Source organism: Balaenoptera acutorostrata, chromosome 8 (assembly GCF_949987535.1).
Source record: "Balaenoptera acutorostrata chromosome 8, mBalAcu1.1, whole genome shotgun sequence".
NCBI lineage: Eukaryota > Metazoa > Chordata > Mammalia > Artiodactyla > Balaenopteridae > Balaenoptera > Balaenoptera acutorostrata.
In genome coordinates, this window is record NC_080071.1 from 65,898,456 (window position 1) to 65,924,038 (window position 25,583).

Below are 25,583 nucleotides of genomic sequence, written 5' to 3' on the forward strand. Positions count from 1 at the left end.
TTTTTCTAGGTTCCACATATGTGCATTAATGTACGATATTTGTTTTTCTCTTTCTGACTTACTTCACTCTGTATGACAGTCTCTAGATCTATCCACGTCTCAGCAAATGACTCAATTTTGTTCCTTTTTATGGCTGAGCAATATTCCATTGTATATATGTACCACAACTTCTTTAACCATTCGTCTGTTGATGGGCATTTAGGTTGCTTCCATGACCTGACTATTGTAAATAGTGCTGCAATGAACAGTGGGGTGCATGTGTCTTTTTGAATTACGGTTTTCTCTGGATATACGCCCAGTAGTGGGATTGCTGGATCATATGGTAAATCTATTTTTAGTTTTTTAAGGAACGTCCATACTGTTCTCCATAGTGGCTGTATCAATTTACATTCCCACCAACAGTGCAAGAGGGTTCCCTTTTCTCCACACCCTCTCCAGCATTTGTTGTTTGTAGATTGTCTGATGATGCCCATTCTAACTGGTGTGAGGTGACACCTCATTGTAGTTTTGATTTGCATTTCTCTAATATTTAGTGATGTTGAGCGTCTTTTCATGTGCTTCTTGGCCATCTGTATGTCTTCTTTGGAGAAATGTCTATTTAGGTCTTCTGCCCATTTTTGGATTGGGTTGTTTGTTTCTTTAATATTGAGCTGAATGAGCTGTTTATATATTTTGGAGATTAATCCTTTATCCGTTGATTCGTTTGCAAATATTTTCTCCCATTCTGAGGGTTGTCTTTTCGTCTTGTTTATGGTTTCCTTTGCTGTGCAAAAGCTTTGAAGTTTCATTAGGTCCCATTTGTTTATTTTTGTTTTTATTTCCATTACTCTAGGAGGTGGATCAAAAAAGATCTTGCTGTGATTGATGTCCAAGAGTGTTCTTCCTATGTTTTCCACTAAGAGTTTTATAGTGTCTGGTCTTACATTTAGGTCTCGAATCCATTTTGAGTTTACTTTTGTGTATGGTGTTAGGGAGTGTTCTAATTTCATTCTTTTATATGTAGCTGTCCAGTTTTCCCAGCACCACTTATTGAAGAGACTGTCTTTTCTCCATTGTATATCTTTGCCTCCTTTGTCATAGATTAGTTGACCATAGGTGCATGGGTTTATCTCTGGGCTTTCTATCCTGTTCCACTGATCTATGTTTCTGTTTTTGTGCCAGTACCATATTGACTTGATTACTGTAGCTTTGTAGTATAGTCTGAAGTCAGGGAGTCTGATTCCTCCAGCTCCGTTTTTTTCCCTCAAGACTGGTTTGGCTATTCGGGGTCTTTTGTGTCTCCATACAAATTTTAAGATGATTTGTTCTAGTTCCGTAAAAAATGCCATTGGTAATTTGATAGGGATTGCATTGAATCTGTAGATTGCTTTGGGTAGTATAGTCATTTTCACAATATTGATTCTTCCAATCCAAGAACATGGTATATCTCTCCACCTGTTGGTATCATCTTTAATTTCTTTCATCAGTGTCTTATAGTTTTCTGCATACAGGTCTTTTGTCTCCCTAGGTAGGTTTATTCCTAGATATTTTATTCTTTTTGTTGCAATGGTAAATGGGAATGTTTCCATAATTTCTCTTTCAGATTTTTCATCATTGGTGTATAGGAATGCAAGCAATTTCTGTGCATTAATTTTGTATCCTGCAACTTTACCAAATTCATTGATGAGCTCTAGTAGTTTTCTGGTGGCATTCTTAGGATTCTCTATGTATAGTATCATGTCATCTGCAAACAGTGACAGTTTTACTTCTTCTTTTCCAATTTGTATTCCTTTTATTTCTTTTTCTTCTCTGATTGCCGTGGCTAGGACTTCCAAAACTATGTTGAATAATAGCGGTGAGAGTGGACATCCTTGTCTCATTCCTGATCTTAGAGGAAATGCTTTCAGTTTTTCACCATTGAGAATGATGTTTGCTGTGGGTTTGTCATATATGGCCTTTATTATGTTGAGGTAGGTTCCCTCTATGCCCACTTTCTGGAGAGTTTTTATCATAAATGGGTGTTGAATTTTGTCAAAAGCTTTTTCTGCATCTATTGAGATGATCATATGGTTTTTATTTTTCAATTTGTTAATATGGTGTATCACATTGATTGATTTGCGTATATTGAATCCTTGCATCCCTGGGATAAATCCCACTTGATCGTGGTGTATGATCCTTTTAATGTGTTGTTGGATTCTGTTTGCTAGTATTTTGTTGAGGATTTTTGCATCTATATTCATCAGTGATATTGGTCTGTAATTTTCTTTTTTGTAGTGTCTTTGTCTGGTTTTGGTATCAGGATGATGGTGGCCTCATAGAATGAGTTTGGGAGTGTTCCTTCCTCTGCAATTTTTTGGAAGAGTTTGGGAAAGATGGGTGTTAGCTCTTCTCTAAATGTTTGATAGAATTCACCTGTGAAGCTATCTGGCCCTGGACTTCTGTTTGTTGGAAGATTTTTAATCACAGTTTCAATTTCATTACTTCTGATTGGTCTGTTCATATTTTCTGTTTCTTCCTGGTTCAGTCTTGGAAGGTTATACCTTTCTAAGAATTTGTCCATTTCGTCCAGGTTGTCCATTTTATTGGCATAAAGTTGCTTGTAGTAGTCTCTTAGGATGTTTTGTATTTCTGCGGTGTCTGTTGTAACTTCTCCTTTTTCATTTCTAATTTTATTGATTTGAGTCCTCTCCCTCTTTTTCTTGATGAGTCTGGCTAATGGCTTATCAATTTTGTTTATCTTCTCAGAGAACCAGCTTTTAGTTTTATTGATCTTTGCTATTGTTTTCTTTGTTTCTATTTCATTTATTTCAGCTCTGATCTTTATGATTTCTTTCCTTCTGCTAACTTTGGGTTTTGTTTGTTCTTCTTTCTCTAGTTCCTTTAGGTGTGAGGTTACATTATTTATTTGAGATTTTTCTTGTTTCTTGAGGTAGGCTTGTATAGCTATAAACTTCCCTCTTAGAACTGCTTTTGCTGCATCCCATAGGTTTTGGATCGTCATCTGTTCATTGTCATTTGTCTCTAGGTATTTTTTGATTTCCTCTTTGAATTCTTCAGTGATCTCCTGTTTATTTAGTAACATATTGCTTAGACTTCATGTGTTTGTGCTTTTTACGTTTTTTTCCCTGTAATTGATTTCTAATCTCATAGCGTTGTGGTCAGAAAAGATGCTTGATATGATTTCAATTTTCTTAAATTTACTGAGGCTTGATTTGTGACCCAAGATGTGATCTATCCTGGAGAATGTTCTGTGCGCACTTGAGAAGAAAGTGTAATCTGCTGTTTTTGGATGGAATGTCCTATAAATATCACTTAAATCTATCTGGTCTATTGTGTCATTTAAAGCTTCTGTTTCCTTATTTGTTTTCATTTTGGATGATCTGTCCATTGGTGTAAGTGAGGTGTTAAAGTCCCCCACTATTATTGTGTTACTATCGATTTCCTCTTTTATAGCTGTTAGCAGTTGCCTTATGTATTGAGGTGCTCCTATGTTGGGTGAATATATATTTATAATTGTTATATCTTCTTCTTGGATTGATCCCTTGATCATTATATAGTGTCCTTCCTTGTCTCTTGTAACATTCTTTGTTTTAAAGTCTATTTTTTCTGATATGAGAATTGCTACTCCAGCTTTCTTTTGATTTCCATTTGCATGGAATATCTTTTTCCATCCCCTCATTTTCAGTCCGTATGTGTCCCTAGGTATGAAGTGGGTCTCTTGTAGACAGCATATATATGGGTCTTGTCTTTGTATCCATTCAGCAAGCCTATGTCTTTTGGTTGGAGCATTTAATCCGTTCACGTTTAAGGTAATTATCGATATGTATGTTCCTATGACCATTTTCTTAATTGTTTTGGGTTTGTTTTTGTAGGTCCTTTTCTTCTCTTGTGTTTCCCACTTAGAGAAGTTCCTTTAGCATTTGTTGTAGAGCTGGTTTGGTGGTGCTGAATTCTCGTAGCTTTTGCTTGTCTCTAAAGCTTTTGATTTCTCCATCAAATCTAAATGAGATCCTTGCCGAGTAGAGTAATCCTGGTTGTAGGTTCTTCTCTTTCATCACTTTAAGTATATCATGCCACTCCCTTCTGGCTTGTAGAGTTTCTGCTGAGAAATCAGCTGTTAACCTTATGGGAGTTCCCTTGTATGTTATTTGTCGTTTTTCCCTTGCTGCTTTCAATAATTTTCTTTGTCTTTAATTTTTGCCAGTTTGATTACTGTGTGTCTCGGAGTGTTTCTCCTTGGGTTTATCCTGTATGGGACTCGCTGCACTTCCTGGACTTGGGTGGCTATTTCCTTTCCCATGTTAGGGAAGTTTTCGATTATAATCTCTTCAAATATTTTCTCCGGTCCTTTCTCTCTCTCTTCTCCTTCTGGGACCCCTATAATGCGAATGTTGTTGCGTTTCATGTTGTCCCAGAGGTCTCTTAGGCTGTCTTCATTTCTTTTCATTCTTTTTTCTTTAGTCTGTTCCGCAGCAGTGAATTCCACCATTCTGTCTTCCAGGTCACTTATCCGTTCTTCTGCCTCAGTTATTCTGCTATTGATTCCTTCTAGTGTAGTTTTCATTTCAGTTATTGTATTGTTCATCTCTGTTTGTTTTTTCTTTAATTCTTCTAGGTCTTTGTTAAACATTTCTTGCATCTTCTCGATCTTTGCCTCCATTCTTATTCCGAGGTCCTGGATCATCTTCACTATCATTATTGTGAATTATTTTTCTGGAAGGTTGCCTACCTCCACTTCATTTAGTTGTTTTTCTGGGGTTTTATCTTGTTCCTTCATCTGGTATGTAGCCCTCTGCCTTTTCATCGTGTCTATCTTTCTGTGAATCCACACATGTGATCTATAAAAGGAGCAGCCTTCTATGAATGTATTTTTTTTTAAACAGCAAATATTTCTTTCTCACAGTTCTGGAGGCTGGGAAGTCCAAGATCAAGGTACCAGCAGTGTCTAGTGAGGGACTGCTTCCTGGCTTGTAGATGGCTGTCTTCTCAGTGTATCTTCACGTGGTGGAGAGCAGAGAGCTATTTGTGGTCTTTTTGATGATAGACTTTCTGACAGGTGTGAGGTGATGTCTCATTGTGGTTTTGACTCGCATTTCTCTGATGATTAGCAGTGTTGAGCATCTTTTCATGTGCCTGTTGATCATCTGTATGTCTTCTTTGGAAAAATGTCTAGTCAGGCCTTCTGCCCTTTTTAAAATTGGGTTGTTTGGGTTTTTTTATATTCAGTTGTATGAGCTGTTTGTATATTTTGGCTATTAACTCCTTATCAGTCATATCATTTGAAAATATTTTCTCCCATTCAGTAGATTGCCTTTTTAAATTTTTTCAACAGTTTCCTTTGCTGTGCAAAAAAGATTTTGAGTTTAATTAGGTCCCATTTGTTTATATTTTGCTTTTGTTTCCTTTTTTGAACTCAATTATATCATTTTGATTTTCCATTTTCATATCCTATTTATTATTACTGTGTTTGGGACAGGTGTGGGCACTAAAGGTGGGAGGGTTTTATCAGAGCCTGAAGCTGCTTCACCACTTGACCAGACATCAGTCGTTTACTTCTTTGGGATTTATGTGATCAAATATTACTTCATTTCTCTTTTGATTCCTCTTCATACTTCAAACCTCAAAGAACTCTCTCCTCCAGACATTGAATAAATATTCTACTTTGTCTGAAGATTTTACTATTTTATTTTAATCATTAGTTTGAAAATTCTACTTAGAACACATTTTATTACAAAGTATGAAACGAGGAACTTCTTCTTAAAGAGCTAAAATCTTCTCAAAACCATTTATTGAAAAGTCCCTTCTTTTCTCATTATCATTTCCTAAAGTATTATATATAATATTTATTTCTAAACTATCTTTTCTGTTCCATTAATTTACCTCTCTAGTTATCTTCCAATAGCATTCTGCTTTAATTATTGCAGCTTTTATATGTTTTAGTATATGAGGCAGACCTAATCCCACTGCATTATTCTTTCTTTTTACAAAATATGTTTTAATTCATGTCTCAATAAACTTTACTTCCTTTTTTTGATTAAAAAATCACATTGGAATTTTTATTAGTATTTGCATTAAACCCACATATTAATTTGAAGAAATTTTGCAGAAGTATGCATGCATTAATTTATCATTTTTTAAATCTCCCATTAAAATGTTTTTGATTTTCTTTTCATGTCATATTCATCTTTTAAGGTAATTCTAGTTTTTTAATTGCTTTCTCCCCCTTTTCCATTATTTTTTTTTTTTTTAATTTTTTTTTTTATTTATTCATTTATTTATTCATTCATTTATGGCTGTGTTGGGTCTTTGTTTCTGTGCCAGGGCTTTCTCTAGTTGTGGCAAGCGGGGGCCACTCTTCATCGCGGTGCGCGGGCCTCTCACTATCGCGGCCTCTCTTGTTGCGGAGCACAGGCTCCAGACGCGCAGGCTCAGTAATTGTGGCTCACGGGCGTAGTTGCTCCGCGGCATGTGGGATCTTCCCAGACCAGGGCTCGAACCCGTGTCCCCTGCACTGGCAGGCAGATTCTCAACCACTGCGCCACCAGGGAAGCCCCCATTATTTTTAAAAATAGTAATTTGTGGTCCATAGGACAACTTTATCTTGTTGCTGCTTCCTATGTTGGCTGGCATTTCTATCTCTTTTTTCTTACTAGTGAAAGCATTTAAAGGCATGAATGTAACTGATTCTGAAAGAGTTCCTTGCCCTTTTCAAAAAACTATGTTCAAGTTTTATTTGATAAGCTGTTAATAGTTTTTAGTTAAGTAGTTTTTAAGTTTTTATTCCTCATTACAAAAGCTGTAACCCTTAATTACAGGAAATTATGAAAACCCAAGAGAGGGGGAAATTTCAACTTGGAGATGATGTACAGGTTGCTTTATAGATGCCTTTTCTTTGAAGATGTACCTTGAAGAATGGATAATTTGACAGTGGGACTGGGGGAAAAGGAAAGATAGAAGGGCAATCCAGAGGGCAAAAAAGATTTGGAGATAAAAATCTTCAGCATGGCTCACAGGACATTGCTGGGTTCATGGAGTAAGGATGGACATAGATAAGACTGGAGGTGAGTTGAGATGAGATTTTGGAGATCTTGAATGTTAGGCTAAGGAATTTGGCATTTATATTCTGCAGGAAGTGAAAAAAATCCAAGTCCCACTTTTGTCCTTAAAAATCTCAACTTCCGGAACACACAAAATTCCTGTAAAGCTCTTTTTGTACTGCAGCACATAAAAGTACAATGTTATATTTGAGAATCACTATTTGTTCATTTCCTGCAAGACATGTTTGAATGTAAAATGGGAGGAAAAGCCTTGTATTTAAGTTCCTTCCTGATTTTTTTCCCCAAAGGGAAGGGGGAAAGTTACAAATTCATCCTCTTCGATTGAACACAAGCAAAACTCCACATTTGTGCCCAACTCTAAAACACAGTCACAGAAATGGCACAATAACTATGAAGTCAGAAAAAGTAGTATATTGCTGGAAGAGCAAATTTATAATCAGTAAAGATTCTTTGTAATGTTATCTGAAACCTGAGAGGTCTGAAGTTTTGGCTGTTTGCCCAGTAAATTGAAAGGACTTTTTTTTTTTTTTAATCTGGGGTTTAATTTTTCTTGGTCTAAGGCCCAATCTGTCACTAGTGGTGAGTCAGAAGGAATGCCTGAAATAGTTCATGTGCAGCTTTTTACGTTCATGTCTGATCTTCTTTGGATGGCCAGAACTGTTTATTGTTCATCTATTTATTTCACAAAAACCCAGCAAAGTGTTCATATATTAATATTTTGCTGAATTATTTAAAAAGATTTCAACTCATCTGTCAAAAATGTGAGACAACAAATAGCATTGTGTGATGTGTATTTTGATGTGAACTTTAGGCTGGTAGTTAGAATCATAAGTACAAAAGTAACCAAGAAGTTTTCTTATCCCTTTTCCTTGACTGGGAAGAACTGCCCAGTGAATGCTAGTAGCCAATGAAGAAAGTTCTGATAAAGATATTTTTTCAAAATAGTAATAGAAAAGTAAAAACACTTACTTACAGAAAATGGTCATCATAAACTAGAAAGACAGAATTACACATGAAATAGTGATATCCATCTTTGGGCATAAGATAGAATCACAGAAGCCCCGTCTCCAAAACTCTTAAAAGAATGAAAAATGTCAGCCAGTAAATAATATGCTAGTGGTGTGCAAACTAAGGCAGACCACAGATTCTGAATAGTATCCTGAGGTAGAATGAGAGGGTTTTCCCACTTCTCACTTCTGCCCTACCCTCTGTAGACCATCATGGGCTCTGGAGCACTCCTCAGAGGTGCCGTTTGTGTTTCTGTAAGAGCTTCTATTGTCCATACACACAGGTACCAAATCAAGAGAGCATGAGAAGCTGGGCAGGAAGAGTCCAGGAAAAATTGTTGCTAAAGTTATCATTGACACCAGCCCAAAGAGAATACGTAAAGACTCCTTGCCCTAGATGTGTTTGTAGGAAGTAAGTTGGTATTGCTCTAAACTAAAGAAACAGATGGGACTCTGGAACATTTCCTCCCTGGAGCTCCTGGACATGCTTTATCTTTTCATCATTGCCATATATCTCCCCTCAACCATTCTTCAGTGCTGGATTAGAAAGTAGCTTAAGACACAGTTCTTAAAGTAGACTGGTGATTGCCAGGGCCTGGGGGGTGGGGGAAATGGGGAGATGTTGGTCAAAGGATACAAACTTCCAGTTATAGGTGAATAAGTTCTGGGGAGCTAATGTCCCAGTTAGCAATACTGTATTGTGTACTTGAAAATTGCTAAGAGAGTAGATCTTAAATGTTTGCACACCAAATAAATGGTAATCATGTTAGGCGATGGGTGTGTTAATAAACCTTATTATGGTAATCATTTTGCAATATATATATGTATATCATATCATATTTTACACAAACTAACACAGTGTTATATGTTAATTATATCTCAATAAAGCTAAAAAAAAGACATGGCTGTCAATTTCTTATGGTCTTGTGGAGATTCATTTATTCATTCAATGTATATGCAGCACCTGTGTGCCATGAACATATGACCAGAAGGCAGAGTGTTTGCCAAATGAGTGGTGCAGCTACTATATGCAATGGGATTTAGGAAGCTATCTTTATAAGCCGATGGCCTGGGAAGGCTTTACCAAAGGACTCATGATTTGACTGGGACTTGTGGAATGGGTAGGGTTTGAACTGGAAGAGAAGGAGAAAGTTATAGCTGGAAGTGTGGAGGCATGAGTAGATGACCTGAGAGAACTCAAGCAAGAAAGTGAGGTTTAGGCCAGGTTGGGAATACCTGGGAGTTAAGAAATATGGGAGGAAAGGGAAAGTGTGGTAGACAGAATAATACATGCTAACCCCAGAGATATCTGTGACCAAATATGTCAATTTACATGGCACAAGGGACTTTGCAGATATGAGTTACAGATCTTGAGATGGGGAGTTTATCCTGGATTATCTGGGTGGGCACAATGGAATCACAAGGGTCCTTATATATAAGAGGAAGGCAAGAGGGTCAAAGAAGGAGATGTGACCACGGAAGCAGAGCTTGGAGGGAATGGAAAGAAGGGGGCCACGAGCCGTGGATGGCAGGCAGCCTCCAGAAGCTGAAAAGGCAAGGAAATTGATTCTCCCCTGGAGACTCCAGAGGGAATACAGTCCTGCCAACACCTTGATCTTAGCCCAGTGAGACCCATGTTAGACTCCTAACCTTCACAACTGTAAGCTTTCACAGTGTGTTGTTTCAGACCACTGTGTGTGGTCATTTGTTACAGCAATGACAGGAAACTAATACAAAAGAAAAGTAACATTGAAGAATTAATGTAAAGCACTTCACATTAATCCTTTAAAAAATATTCACAATATCGTAACAAAGCTGGAACTACTCTTACAACCATTTTACCAGGAGGAAAGTGAGGCTTGGAGAGGTTGTGAAATTGCCCAGGCCTCACACATGGTAAACTGCAGCTTCTCCCGCAGTGGATCCTGAGTGGGGAAAGGGAGTTTGTCCAGAGGTAGGGCAAAAAGAAGTGACGGGGGAAAAGTGCCAAAGAGAGAAAGACAAAGAAAAGTGTGTGTGTGTGTGTGTGTGTGTCTGTGTGTCTGTTGCGAGGGTGTCACTAAAGATAAACTTTGTTTACTTCTATGAATACTTCGGCTACGACAGCCAGGCTCAGATGAGTCCCCAATCTTGGTTGTTTTTAATGAAGAGGCCAGTCAAACGTTTTTCCCATTGATTTGATCTAATCACTTTTCTTTCCAAATGTTAAAATTTGAATTTCCATTTCTTTTCAACAAATCTGTAGAATTATTTAAAATGAAAATTCTTTTTTCACTGTGGATATCCTGCACCATGTTAAAAATGGATCATTAAAACAAAAATTTTATGCTATGTGAATTATATCTCAATTTTTTAAAAATGTAGACTATTTAGTTAAGATCCCTAGAAGGAATTAAAGTAAATGTTAAAATTTAACCTAAAAATCAAAGCTAGAGTCACTTTTTAACCAAAGGTTACCTCCTACACAGCATGTCAAATGAAAATTATCCTGGAAAAGGTGTTGAATTGCCCAGAGTACAGCAATAATCAGGATTAGTCTAGTCTTTACCATTTCTTAGTGAATTCAGTGCAACCAGTTCTTCCTACAGCGTTGGAGTCCATCACCATTTCTATTGTTAGGCAACAGACGAGGTTGTTGGCTTGCATTTCAGCCCTAGGTTGTAGGAAAAATACAATTTGAGTGTGCACAGTTGACTTGGCAGAAATTAAAGACATATATGTGCAATTTCTCTGTATGATTCAATTCTACAATCTACTTCATACGATTTCATCTAATCCCTTTCCTCACTTCTATTTACTTTATAATTCTACTATCTAGTAGTGAACCATAACATTCCTTCTGTACATAATACATACCCCTGCAAAAACACAAAATCATAGTTCTTCCACATAGATATACATAACCTTAACATTTTCATATATTTCTTATTTTTTTTTTAAAGTATATCTTTTTTTTTTTCTAATTTATTTATTATTTATTTATTTATGTCTGTGTTGGTCTTCGTTTCTGTGCGAGGGCTTTCTCTAGTTGCGGCTAGTGGGGGCCACTCTTCATCGCGGTGCGCGGGCCTCTCATTATCGTGGGCTCTCTTTTTGCGGAGCACAGGCTCCAGATGCGCAGGCTCAGCAATTGTGGCTCACGGGCCCAGTTGCTCTGCGGTATGTGGGATCCTCCCAGACCAGGGCTCGAACCCGTGTCCCCTGCATAGGCAGGCAGATTCTCAACCACTGCGCCACCAGGGAAGCCCCTCATATATTTCTTTATAATCATTTTTCCGTATTTTTAAACACACTTGAGATCATCATGTACAAATTGTTACACATTTTCAATGTTTTTAGTTTTCTGATATTATAGCTAATGCTGCAGTGGACATATATGAACACAATTCTTGGCCTTTCTGACTGTACTTGTTCATTTTTTAAAATTTTGAAATAACAGGTTTAAATTTTGAAACAATTACAGAAAAGTTGAAAGTACAATTCAAAGAATTTTATTTTCTTTAGTCATTTGAGAGTAAGTTATCAATGCCACATCACCCCTGAATATTTCTCTGTGTGCTTTCCTACAAATAACACTCTCCCACTTAACCATAGAATAACAACCCGAATCCAGAACTTAACATTGATACACTACTACCATCTAATAATTTATAGTCTCCATTCAAGTTTGGCCAATTGTTCCAATAATTCCTTTATAGCAAAAGCATCCAATTCAGAGTCAGGTATTATATGCAGTTGTCATGTCTCTATATAGTTTTCTATATATTGGAACATTGATTCAGCCTTTTCTTGATCTCATGGTCTTGACACTCTGGAAGAGTACAGGCCTGTTATTTTTTTATTTTATCAGTTTGGGTTTAATTTATATTTCCTCATGATTAAGCTGAAATTTATTATGAGTATTTGGCAAGAAAAACAGAACTAATGCTGAGTTTTCCTCTTTGCAGTCTACCAGGTCGTATGTGATTTACATGTCCCATTACTGATGATGTTCACTTTGACCATTTGATTAAGGTGGTGTCTGCCAGGCTTCTTCATTGTAAAATTACTCTTTTCCCCTTTGTAATTAATAAATACTTTGTGGGGAGGTTCTTTGGAGCTATGAAAATATTCTATTTCTCATCAAACTTTTAATTTATTCACTCATTTAGATCAGTATGGACTCATGGATTCATGTTTTATTCATGGATTATAATCCATTTTTATCATTATTTATGTCCACGTTCAGTTTGTCCCCGATTTGGCAACTGGGAGCCTATTCAAGTTGGCTTCTGTGTCCTTTTGACATGTCTTCTTTATTTTTTGAAAACCTCTTTGTTTTCTGGTACAACAAAATATTCTAGGATTGCCTTGTACTTTTCTTGCACCGGCCCTGGAATCAGCCACTTCTCCAAGGAAACTTGATTCCCTTTAGTGGAAAATGGTATTTAGAAGCCAGGACCTGGGTGCTAGATGTATTCATTGCTGTTGGGATGTTGCTGGCCAGTAGACAGCATACAGGTATACACACAGGTAGACATTTCCATCTAGAATTATTTCTCTAGTTATATATTAAAAAGTATATGTTCACACTGACACACCTAATTCCAATCCAATATCTTTTTATATTGTTCTCCGTTAGGAAAAACCAGGCTTCTATTATCTTTAAAACATTTGCTTATTTGATCAATTTTCTATATATGACTAACTGTAAGTGGATTGAATGGTGGTCCCCAAAATTATATGTCCACATCCTAACCCCTGGAACCTGTGAATGTGACCTTACTTGAAAAAGGGGGCTTTGCAGATGTAATTAAGATCTCAAGGTGGGGGGCTTCCCTGGTGGCGCAGTGGTTGAGAATCTGCCTGCCAATGCAGGGGACACGGGTTCGAGCCCTGGTCTGGGAAGATCCCACATGCCACGGAGCAACTAAGCCCGTGAGCCACAATTACTGAGCCTGCGCGTCTGGAGCCTGTGCTCCGCAACAAGAGAGGCCGCGATGGTGAGAGGCCCGCGCACCGCGATGAAGAGTGGTCCCCACTTGCCGCAACTAGAGAAAGCCCTCGCACAGAAACGAAGACTCAACACAGTCATAAATAAATAAATAAATAAATAAATAAATAACGTGAATTTCTTTAAAAAAAAAAAAAAAAAGATCTCAAGGTGGGATCATCTTGGATTATCTGGGTGGAACTTAAATCCAATGGCAGGTGTCTTTATAAAAAACACACACAGAGAGGAGAGACACACAGGGAGAAGAAGGGAAGGCCATACAAGGACAGAGGCAGAGATTGGACTTCTGCAGCCACAAGCCATCTGACGTTGGAAGGATTCTCCCCTAGAGCCTTTGGAGCTAGCATCGCCCTGCAGACACCTTGATTTTCTAAGAACCTCACGCCTCCTCTGCTGCCCCATCTCCCGTGCTAGTGCCGTCTTTCTCTGCTCCAGCTCTGACTCCCCAGCTCAAGCCACTTCCCACCTTCTTCATGGATGCCCTTCTCACCCACTGGAACTCCACACCCAACAGCAGGCCACCCTCTGTGTGGATGCCCTCCTCATAATGTTGCCAGATAAAATACAGGATGTCCAGTTAAATTTGAATTTCAGATAAACTACAAACAATTCATGCAAGATTTGAGACATATTTATACTAAAAAATTTTTCATTGTTTATCTGAAATTCAAATTTAATAGGGTGTCAGGTTTTGTTTTATTGGCTTTTTTTTTCCCTTGGCTAAATCTGGCAACCCTACCTCCTTACCCTACTTAGGCTAAGACCTCCACCTCCATGGAATGGCCTCTATACTCCACTGGGGCTCTGCATTTGCACAGGGCTGCACCTCTGATGGGCACCCTTTCCTCTCTGCTCAGACTCTGGTGCCCCATGCCAGGCCATCATGGCTCCTCACACTCCACCCCTACTACCACAGACACATGCCTTGCTTTGTCCCATCTAATAGCTTAGGACTGAATTGTTTAGGAAGAGAAGAGAAAGGAAGGGAAGGGAATGGAATAGAAGAGGAAGAGAAGTCTGATTCTACTTTTCAGTCTGCTTCATATTCTCTTTATAACAGAATAGTTTTTATGTGAAGAAATGGGCTATATTAGGGTTCTCCAGAGAAACAGAACCAATAGGATGGATGGATGGATGGATAGATGGATGGCTAGATAGATAGATAGACTGAAGATATTTATTATATGAATTGGCTCACACAGTTTTGGTGGCTGAGAAGTCCCGCAATCTGTCCTCTGCAAGCTGGAGAATGAGGAAAGCTGGTGGAATAATTCAGTTTGAGTCCAAAGGCCTGCGAAGCGGAGGGGGCTGTGGGTGGGATGGAAGGGTAGGAGTGGGCACTGCTGTAAGTCCTGAAGTGTGAAGGCCCAAGAACCAGGAGCTTTAATGTCTGGGGGCAGGAGAAGATAGGCATTCAAGCTCAAGAAGAGAAAGCCAAGATTTTGCCCTTGCTTTCCTTTTTTTATCCTGTTTGGACCCTCAGTGGATTGGATGATGCCCACCCACAATGGTGAGGGCAGATCTTTACCCAATCTACTCAACCAAATGCTAATCTCTTTTGGAGACATTCTCACAGACACACCCAGAAATAGTGTTTTACCAGCTACCTGGGCATCCATTAGCCCAGTCTGACATTTTATGATCTAACATAAAATTAATCATCACATTGCCTAAGTGAAGAATTGATAGCCCTTTGTCAGTCACTAAATGGAAAATAAATTATGTTTTTTAAGGATTAACTGAGGATAGTGAGATTTAAAAAGACTCAAATGCTAGGAGAAATAGCATTTGAAGGGTGTCCAGTGTCTTATCTTTTGACCTCCTCATCATTTTTCAGATGCTGTCTTTGTTGATGCCTCTCATCTCTTTATATTGTGCCTACTGTGGATTTTTATGAGATTTCTGAATAAGAACCCGTAAGTGCCAAACTCTAAATTTCCCACTTTTTCTCACAACTGTCATTGACTCAGCCTCAACCAATCCTTTGATTTTAAACAAAAAGTGGGGAAGATTTAAAAGAGATCTAGCAACCAAAATGAAAATAAATAAGGAAACACAAGCTTTAAATGATATATTAAACGAGATGGACGTCATTGATATTTATAGGACATTCCATCCAAAAACAACAGAATACACTTTCTTCTCAAGTGCTGGAACATTCTCCAGGATAAATCATATCTTGGGTCACAAATCAAGCCTTGGTAAATTTAAGAAAATTGCAATCATACCAAGTATCTTTTCCGGCCACAACACTATGAGACTAGATGTCAATTACAGGAAAAAATCTTAAAAAATACAAACACATGGAGGCTAAACAGTACACTACTAAATAACCAAGATATCACTGAAGAAATCAAAAAGGAAATCAAAAAATACCTAGAAACAAATGACGATGAAGACAAGACAACCCAAAACCTATGGGATGCAACAAAAGCAGTTCTAAGAGGGAAGTTTATAGCAATACAATCCTACCTCAAGAAACAAGAAACATCTCAAATAAACAACCTAACCTTACACCTAAAACAATTAGAGAAAGAAGAACAAAAAACCCCCAAAGTTAGCAGAAGGAAAGAAATCATAAAGATCAGATCAGAAATAAATGAAAAAGAAATGAAGGAAAAAATAACAAAGATCAATAAAACTAAAAGCTGGTTCTTTGAGAAGATAAATAACATTGATAAACCATTAGCCAGACTTATCAAGAAAAAAGGGGAGAAGACTCAAATCAATAGAATTAGAAATGAAAAAGGAGAAGTAACAACTGACACTGCAGAAATACAAAGGATCATGAGAGATTACTACAAGCAACTCTATGCCAATAAAATGGACAACCTGGAAGAAATGGACAAATTCTTAGAAAAGCACAACCTTCTGAGACTGAACCAGGAAGAAATAGAAAATATAAACAGACCAATATGAAATTGAAACTGTGGTTAAAAATCTTCCAACAAACAAAAGCCCAGGACCAGATGGCTTCACAGGCGAATTCTATCAAACATTTAGAGAAAAGCTAACACCTATCCTTCTTAAACTCTTCCAAATATAGCAGAGGGAGGAACACTCCCCAAATCATTCTACGAGGCCACCATCACCCTGATACCAAAACCAGACAAAGATGTCACAAAGAAAGAAAACTACAGGCCAATATCACTGATGAACATAGATGTAAAAATCCTCAACAAAATACAAACAAACAGAATCCAACAGCACATTAAAAGGATCATACACCATGATCAAGTGGGGTTTATCCCAGGAATGCAAGGATTCTTCAATATACTCAAATCTATCAATGTAATACACCATATTAACAAATGGAAGGAGAAAAACCATATGATCGTCTCAATAGATGCAGAAAAAGCTTTCGACAAACTTCAACACCCATTTATGAAAAAACTCTCCAGAAAGTAGGCATACATTCTGAGGGAACTTACCTCAACATAATAAAGGCCATATATGACAAACCCACAGCCAACATCATTCTCAGTGGTGAAAAACTGAAACCATTTCGTCTAAGATCAGGAACGAGACAAGGTTGTCCACTCTCACCACTATTATTCAACATTGTTTTGGAAGTTTTAGCCACAGCAATCAGAGAAGAAAAAGAAAAAAAAGGAATCCAAATCAGAAAAGAAGTAAAGCTGTTACTGTTTGCAGATGACATGATACTATACATAGAGAATCCTAAAGATGCTACCAGAAAACTACTAGAGCTAATCAATAAATTTGGTAAAGTAGCAGGATACAAAATTAATGCACAGAAATCTCTTGCATTCCTATACACTAATGATGAAAAATCTGAAAGAGAATTTAAGGAAACACTCCCATTTACCACTGCAACAAAAAGAATAAAATACCTAGGGATAAACCTACCTAAGGAGACAAAAGACCTGTATGCAGAAAATTATAAGACACTGATGAAAGAAATTAAAGATGATACAAACAGATGGAGAGATATACCATGTTCTTGGATTGGAAGAATCAACATTGTGAAAATGACTATACTACCCAAAGCAATCTACAGATTCAGTGCAATCCCTATCAAACTACCAATGGCATTTTTCACAGAACTAGAACAAAAAATTTCACAATTTGTATGGAAATACAAAAGACCCCGAATAGCCAAAGCAATCTTGAGAAAGACAAACGGAGCTGGAGGAAATAGGCTCCTGGACTTCAGACTATACTACAAAGCTACAGTAATGAAGACAGTATGGTACTGGCACAAAAACAGAAATATAGATCAATGGAACAGGGTAGAAAGCCCAGAGATAAACCCATGCACATATGGTCACCTTATTTTTGATAAAGGAGGCAAGAATATACAGTGGAGAAAAGACAGCCTCTTCAATAATTGGTGCTGGGAAAATTGGACAGCTACATGTAAAAGAATGAAATTAGAACACTCCCTAACACCGTACACAAAAATAAACTCAAAATGGATTAAAGACCTAAATGTAAGGCCAGACACTATAACACTCTTAGAGGAAAACATAGGCAGAACACTCTATGACATAAATCACAGCAAGATCCTTTTTAACCCAATTCCTAGAGAAATGGAAATACATACAAAAATAAACAAATGGGACCTAGTGAAACTTAAAAGCTTTTGCACAGCAAAGGAAACCATAAACAAGATGAAAAGACAACCCTCAGAATGGGAGAAAATATTTGCAAATGAAGCAACTGACAAAGGATTAATCTCCAAAATTTACAAGCAGCTCATGCAGCTCAATGTCAAAAAAGCAGACAACCCAATCCAAAAGTGGGCAGAAGACCTAAATAGACATTTCTCCCAAGAAGATATACAGATTGCCAACAAACACATGAAAAGATGCTCAACATCACTAATCATTAGAGAAATGCAAATCAAAACTACAATGAGGTATCACCTCACACTGGTCAGAATGGCCATCATCAAAAAATCTAGGGCTTCCCTGGTGGCGCAGTGGTTGAGAATCTGCCTGCCAATGCAGGGGACACGGGTTTGGGCCCTGGTCTGGGAAGATCCCACATGCCGCGGAGCAACTAGGCCCGTGAGCCACAATTACTGAGCCTGCGCGTCTGGAGCCTGTGCTCCGCAAAAAGAGAGGCCACGATAATGAGAGGCCTGCGCACCGCGATGAAGAGTTGCCCCCACTTGCCGCAACTGGAGAGAGCCCTCACACAGAAACGAAGACCCAACACAGCCATAAGTAAATAAATAAATAAATAAATAAATAAATAAACCCAAAGTTGAAAAAAAAAAATCTAGAAACAATAAATGCTGGAGAGGGTGTGGAGAAAAGGGAACCCTCTAGCACTGTTGCTGGGAATGTAAATTGATACAGCCACTATGGAGAACAGTATGGAGGTTCCTTAGAAAACTAAAAATAGAACTACCCTATAACCCAGCAATCCCACTACTGGGCATATACCCTGAGAAAACCATAATTCAAAAAGAGTCATGTACCACAGTGTTCATTGCACCTCTATTTACAATAGCCAGGACATGGAAGCAACCTAAGTGTCCATCGACAGATGAATGGATAAAGAAGATGTGGCACATATATACAATGGAATATTACTCAGCCATAAAAATAAATGAAATTGAGTTATTTGTAGTGAGGTGGATGGACCTAGAGTCTGTCATACAGAGTGAAGTAAGTCAGAAAGAGAAAAACAGATACCCTATGCTAACACATATATATGGAATCTAAAAAAAAAAAAAAGGTTCTGAAGAACCTAGGGGCAGGACAGGTATACAGACGCAGACGTAGAGAATGGACTTGAGGACACGGGGAGAGGGAAGGGTAAGCTGGGACAAAGTGAGAGAGTGGCATTGACATATATACACTACCAAATGTAAAATAGGTAGCTAGTGGGAAGCAGCCACATAGCACAGGGAGATCAGCTCGGTGCTTTGTGACCACCTAGAGGGGTGGGATAGGGAGGGTGGGAGGGAGACGTAAGAGGGAGGAGATATGGGGATATATGTATATGTATAGCTGATTCACTTTTTTATAAAGCAGAAACTAACACACCACTGTAAAGCAGTTATACTCCAATAAAGATGTTAAAAATAAAATAAATTTTAAAAATTAAAAAATAAAAGAGATCCAGTATATCTGCTAAATACTGAAAATAAATCAATAATCCCTCTCATAGTTATTCTTTCTGCCAAGTTCAGTTGTTCTCTTCTTTAGTCTACCCCAGACCATCCTTACCAGCATTATATGCCAGCCACTCATCAGAGCCATGACCTTGGAGATCTGCTTTTCTATTCTTTTTTTTAAATTTATTTTATTGGGGAACAGCTGATGAGGAGAGAGCCAGCCGGATGTGGGACGGTAAGAGAACCCCTGGCGGCATGGCATCGGGCCCCCAAGTGTGGCGGGAGCCTTGAAGCCTCGTCCCACGCCTCTGAGGCAACTCTTTCGCGACTGCCCCAAGTCCCAAGTGCCAAAGAGATGGATGAAACTGTTTCCGAGTTTTTCAGGAGGACCACCTTGAAAATCCCAATGACTAAAATGATGACAATACTAAAAACCTGGAATTTTTTGTCTGAAAATCAACTGCAGACTGTAAACTTCTGGCAGAAAAAGGAATCTCTCCTTCAGGACTTGGTTCTGCTTTGTGAGGAGAATCGTGCAAGTCTCAATGATGCAGCTCTTTTAGACATCATTTATACTCAATTTCATTGGCATCAGAAAGTTTGGGATGTTTTTGAGATGAGTAAAGGACCAGGTGAAGACATTGACCTTTTTGATATGGAACAATTCAAAATTCTTAAGAAAAATTCTTAAGAGAGCATTAAAAAATGTGACAGTCAGCTTCAGAGACGCCGAGGAGAATGCAGTATGGATTCGAATTGCCTGGGGAACACAGTATAGAAAGCCAAACCAGTACAAACCTGCTTACGTGGTGTATTATTCCCAAACTCCACATGCCTTCACTTCTTCCTCCCAACTGAAAAGCCATCTACCCCTTCTGGGTCAGGCACTGACAATTGCTAGCAAACACCATCAGATTGTGAAAATGGACCTCAGAAGCTGGTATCTGGACGCTCTTATACTGTTTTTAAACAGTATAATCAGACCTTTGAAACTCACAACTCTACTACACCTGTACAAGAAAGAAGCCTTGGGCTAGATATAAATATGGATTCAAGGATCATTCATGAAAACAAAATAGAAAAAGAGAGAGTCCAGAGAGTGACTCAAGAAATTTTTGGAGACTATCCACAACCAAGACTAGAATTTGCACAATATAAGCTTGAAACGAAATTCAAAAGTGACCTAAATGGGGGCATCCTGGCTGAGAGAGAAGAACCCCTCCGGTGCCTGGTTAAGTTCTCTAGCCCCCATCTTCTGGAAGCACTGAAATCCTTAGCACCAGCCGGTATTGCAGATGCACCACTTTCTTCATTGCTCACTTGCATACCCAATAAGGGAAAGAATTATTTTAAAATTAGAGATAAATAAGATGTATGTGGTTTTGTAAGCACAGCATCCTTGACTGTATTGCATATGCATTTTAGATAATGACTAGCTGAATAGCTTCTATCTGCAAACTTGTTTTAGAGATTAATCCTTGATGTTGACGATTGAGAAATGTTCAGTATAATTCTTGGGACTGATTCTTTCCTCCTCCTGCAAAGCATAGCAGTTGTGGGACTTTTAAGATGTGACAGGATGTCTTTTTTCTCACTCCTGTCTCTCCTCAATCCTGGAGAGGTCTGGTTCCAGTTGCTGGAATTTCCAGGGATTTTCTCTTAAGCCTTGGATCACAGAAAGAAGCACCAAGAAACTATACCCAACTCAAAACTTTCTAGGAGAATCATAAAATTGGTCCATTCAAAAGGTAGAATTGGGCCCATTAAGTTATTATTGCAGGAGGTAGCCTATCAGTTAATTCAGCTATATAAAATAATGATTTCATTGTAAATATGATACTTCTTATAATCTATTTTATCATACATATGGCATTCGAACTGACTGATAATAACAGGTTTGTGAATAAAGATATTTGAAAATGAGTAACAAGAAAAACAAAAATAAACAAACAAAAAAATTTATTTTATTGAAGCATAGTTGATTTATAATGCTGTGTTAATTTCTGCTGTACAGCAAAGTGATCCAGTTATACATATATATATTCCTTTCCATATTCTTTCCCATTATGGTTTATTACAGGATATTGAATATAGTTCCCTGTGCTATACAGTAGGACCTTGTTGTTTATCCATTCTATATATAATAGTTTGCATCTGCTAATCCAAACTCCCAATCCATTTCTTCCCCACTCCCCCTCCCCTTTGGCAACCACAAGTCTGTTCTCTATGTCTGTGAGTCTGTTTCTGGGAGATCTGTTTTTCTCACGTTCTCTTCAGACTAATGCTGCACCACTGTTTCTGTGCCCAGGCACGGGGCAGAGCCGAGCGCCAGGACTCTCCCCTCTCTGTCCACGTTCTACCCTCGCCACAGGTGTTTTCATCTTTGTACCACAGACTTGTAGCTCCCAGCCCCTTCCCTTTCATCTCCCTGCTGTTTCCTGCTCCTCACACACAGAAGTGTGACCCTGGACAGACAGATCCTCCTCTTCAGGCTGAAGCAACGTAAAGAGACTTCACGGCCTTGTCGTCACCTAGTTAGCCCTTTTGACTTATCCATATGACTTTTATAAAATTATGGGGCAAAAATCAAAACTCAAGCGGCGTTTGGGCCTAAAATAATGACCAAATTAGAAACTGTAATTTAGGGAAGCAGCTCGTTTTCCTAAGTGCTCTCTAATTACGTTTTTTCATCTACTGTCAAACCAACTGCAACCATAAATTGAAGTGCTGTGGTTAGAGAGCACATTTCTGATCAAATAAATCACAAATCTAAGTCAGCCAGTCAAGGCATAACATGCTCTTTTCTCTTTTTACAGTCATAGGAAGCAATAAACGACAAAGGCTTGCATGCAATAAAGCTGTTATCAGACTGTGAGAAAAAAAATCCCATACATTAGTGGTTACATTATAGCTACACCAAGCTAATAAATTCAGATGCCTTTTACATGCTAGAAAATTTTCCCATCACAAATGAGGTACCAAGTCATGTTTGTCTTTCCAAAGATTTGTCACAGTCATTCCTACCATTCCTGCGTGAATCATCCGGGCTCATCTGTTACAACTTAGAAGATTGTGGCCAATGGTCAATACAATTGAAGTGATAAATGTGCAGTTGGCTCATGTGAAAGCCCGTGTGGGTTCGTTTCAGGAGTAACCGGGGGAAGATTTATGGTGGGAGGGCAGTGATATGCGTGGGAATTTCAGTAAGTAATGGAGCTGAGATACAGAGGGATCAGAATGAGAGGGTGAGACCCAACTATTGAGCTAAGAGAAGCAAAGTTTAGGAAGAACCACTGAATCAAGATCATGGCTGCAAAGGGAAACATGAGTCAAGGAAGGTTTCAGGTCAATGCTAACCCAGATGCCCCAGGTTTGCCCAGGGGACACCTGAGGGCCTTTAGCACTGACAGCTTCTGCTGTGAGATGAGTAATAACTCCCTCTCCTTTTCTTAGAGGACTCTCTTAAAGCCAATGAGATGACGGGTGACAAAAAAGCTTACAAAAATCTTGGTGATGTCCTACACAACTGGAAACAAATGTTATGTCTTTTTAAAAAAGATAATTCCTACCATTACTCTCTGTTGAGGTATCATATAATTAAGGAAAACTCATCTTAGTGATGTAGCTAAAAATCAGAACCTACCAATCAATTGCCTTTGGGTTGTGCTTATCTGTATCCAGACCTCTCCTTAAATTTTTCATCAACAGTAAGGAGAACGTGGGTGCAAATGGCAGAGATCTCAGGAGCAAGAGTGGCCACTGGCATGAACAAGAGGCAAAAGGTGAGAGGTGCCCCATTAAGGTAGCTTTCATTTTTCCTCTGTTGAGCTCTTTGCCTAAGTTCAGGACTGGACTTGCTGTGAGGGGAAAAGCCCACATCATTTCCCTATTATGGTAACTGAGCAACTACAGCACATACTTTATCAATTATGTTTCATTTGGGTGAAACTTCACTTTGGAATTTATCATAAGAAAAATCTTGGGAAAGATGCAGAAAGTAAATCTAGTTTTCTTCTTGTCATGATGTTTATTTTTAAAGAATTAATTTGATCATGGTTTGGTGTTGAGGATGTCTTCAGATGATGCCTAAAAGAGTGGTGAACACAGTCCAGAGTAACTTCTTAGCTTTTTTGCCCACCTCAACATACACAAAAGATGACATTCTTAGAGCATTTCTACCTACTAAAGAATCTGAGGAAATGAAGGTCATGTTATCATACAGGAAGAGTCTTGAATTTGTTTTAAAAGGTGAAAAATTGAAAAAGTTAGATGCTCTGACTGTTGTTAAGGGCTAATCTCTTGTGACTCCCTCAAAATGGATGGTAACACACGAGGCGTGCTGATAATATAGTCTGAGATGCTGTTGTCCAGAGACCCTCTTGAGGACTCGAGATCCAGCTGAGACAACTCTTCCCACTCCAGAGTTCCAAGAATCCCACAGAACTCCTCTCACTCCAAACCATAGGATTTCTGGATAAGATGCAAACACTTTTAAAATATATATATATATATATATAGCTTGAAAGGAAATACCTAGGCACCAGAACCGAAGATGGAACTCAAAACTAGAGCAATATGTGTATGAGATGACATCAAAGTCCTGGGGACACTGGGCCCAGCCACAGGCTGTGTATGGCTGTGTATCCATATAGGGATGAAGGCCATGACTGAAGGCTCACACCAGGTGGGGAACTAGAACCAAGACCTCTGCTTCAGAGCAGAGTCTTGGAGGTCTGGCCCTTCTGTGAAGAGAGCATTAGACACACCACACTGGTTGCATAAAGGAAGCTTGTGCCCTTAGCACTTTGTGCATAATAAGGAGTCTCCTCTGAGAAATGAAAACTCCATGCAGGGGTTTCCCTGACGATGCAGTGGTTGAGAATCCGCCTGCTAATGCAGGGGACACAGGTTCGATCCCTGGTCCGGGAAGATCCCACATGCCGCGGAGCACCTAAGCCCGTGTGCCACAACTACTGAACCTGTGCTCTAGAGTCTGTGCTCCACAACAAGAGAAGCCACCGCAATGAGAAGCCCGTGCACTGCAAGGAAGAGTAGCCCCCGCTCACCGCAACTAGAGAAAGCCCACACGCAGCAATGAAGACCCAACACAGCCAAAAATAAATAAATAAAATAAATAAATTTCTAAAAAAAAACACAAACCTATGCAGAGGTATAAGATCTGAATTAACACGATCCGCATGGTATGAGAATCCCAAGCCCAGAAATTATGAAAATGGGTCCTGAATGGGGTGGAATCCCTGAGAGCTGGGCCAGAAGCAAATACAGAATCTTTCTTTGAGGACACTTTTATAATGCAAAGCACCTGGAACATCTAAAGAAACAATGTACCTGCTTAAGATATGCTCACAATTAAAAATTACAGACTACATGAGGAAATGATCCACCATGAGGGAGAGTCAGGAGACAATAAATGAGAGAATTAGCACCCCAGGAACTTGAGATAATACAGAATAAAATAAAACAATTAAGAGACAATAAAATAAGAAAATGCAAGGAAGAGAAGATGAAACGAATAGATTATTTAGTAAAAGAAAGATGTTAGAATGTGATATAAGCGCACATATTCCCACAAAGTCACTGAGTCATAATGAATCCAAATAGAAACCAAAGAATTGAAGGTAAACTTGACATTTTTTGATTGTTATACTTTGGAACAGATTACCTGCAGGGATAATGGAAACTCAATTATGTGACTCTCATAGCATTATAATTAAAACCATCTGATAGGTTTAGTTTAGATTATAAATGCATAAACTTTTCATTGAGTTTGAGCTGCTACATGAATAAATTCTCTTCCATAGAAACATTTTTCTAGTTTTTAACTGTTTTATCATCAGCAAAATAATGCACCTTTATTATTTGAGACAAATTCTGAAATACGGTAAAGAGGCAAAACAAAACTCAGTAGTCTCACTACCCTGAAACACTATTAACATTTTAGTATATTCCCTTCCAGTTGTTCTTTCCGTGCACTGTGTCCTTACAGAGCTAAACGTTTACTGAAATACAACTTAGTAGGCCCTTGATTTTATAAATTTAACATTATGTCATGAGCATTTACCCATGTCCTTTAAAGTTGTTATAAATATAGTTTAAAGGGTTACATAATATTTCCTCATGGATATAGCATTTATCTCATAATTCTTTTATTATTGACTATTTAGATTGCTTCCATTTTTTTCATTTCTATAACTCTGCAATAAATATTTGTGCATAAATCTTTGTTTACAGGGTTGGTTATGTCCTGAGACTGTATCTATGATTTTTAAAATAAATTTATTTATTTATTTATTTATTTATTTATTTATTTATTTTTGGCTGTGTTGGGTCTTCGTTGCTGCGCATGGGCTTTCTTAGTTGCGGCGAGCGGGGACTACTCTTCATTGCGGTACGAGGTCCTCTCATTGTGGTGGCTTCTCTTGTTGCAGAGCACG

General features: G+C 38.4%; 1 protein-coding gene and 1 pseudogene across 10 annotated transcripts in view; both read left to right on the forward strand.

Moving 5' to 3' along the window:
- Window positions 1–25,583, forward strand: part of LOC114235717 (cyclin-Y-like protein 1) — a 121,168-nt gene that overhangs the window by 41,656 nt on the left and 53,929 nt on the right. For 5 of the 10 annotated variants that reach the window (XM_057551725.1, XM_057551728.1, XM_057551726.1 and 2 more), the window contains 2 exons: window positions 14,875–14,953; window positions 22,837–22,910. The exons of 2 other annotated variants lie outside the window; for them this stretch is intronic. In XM_057551725.1, coding sequence (XP_057407708.1) covers window positions 14,875–14,953; window positions 22,837–22,910 — 153 coding nt within the window. The remainder of the gene's footprint in view (window positions 1–14,874; window positions 14,954–22,836; window positions 22,911–25,583) is intronic. 3 more of the 10 variants (XM_057551732.1, XM_057551731.1, XM_057551729.1) reach the window with 1 other exon arrangement.
- On the forward strand, window positions 18,992–21,069 carry LOC103017300 (centromere protein N-like; annotated as a pseudogene).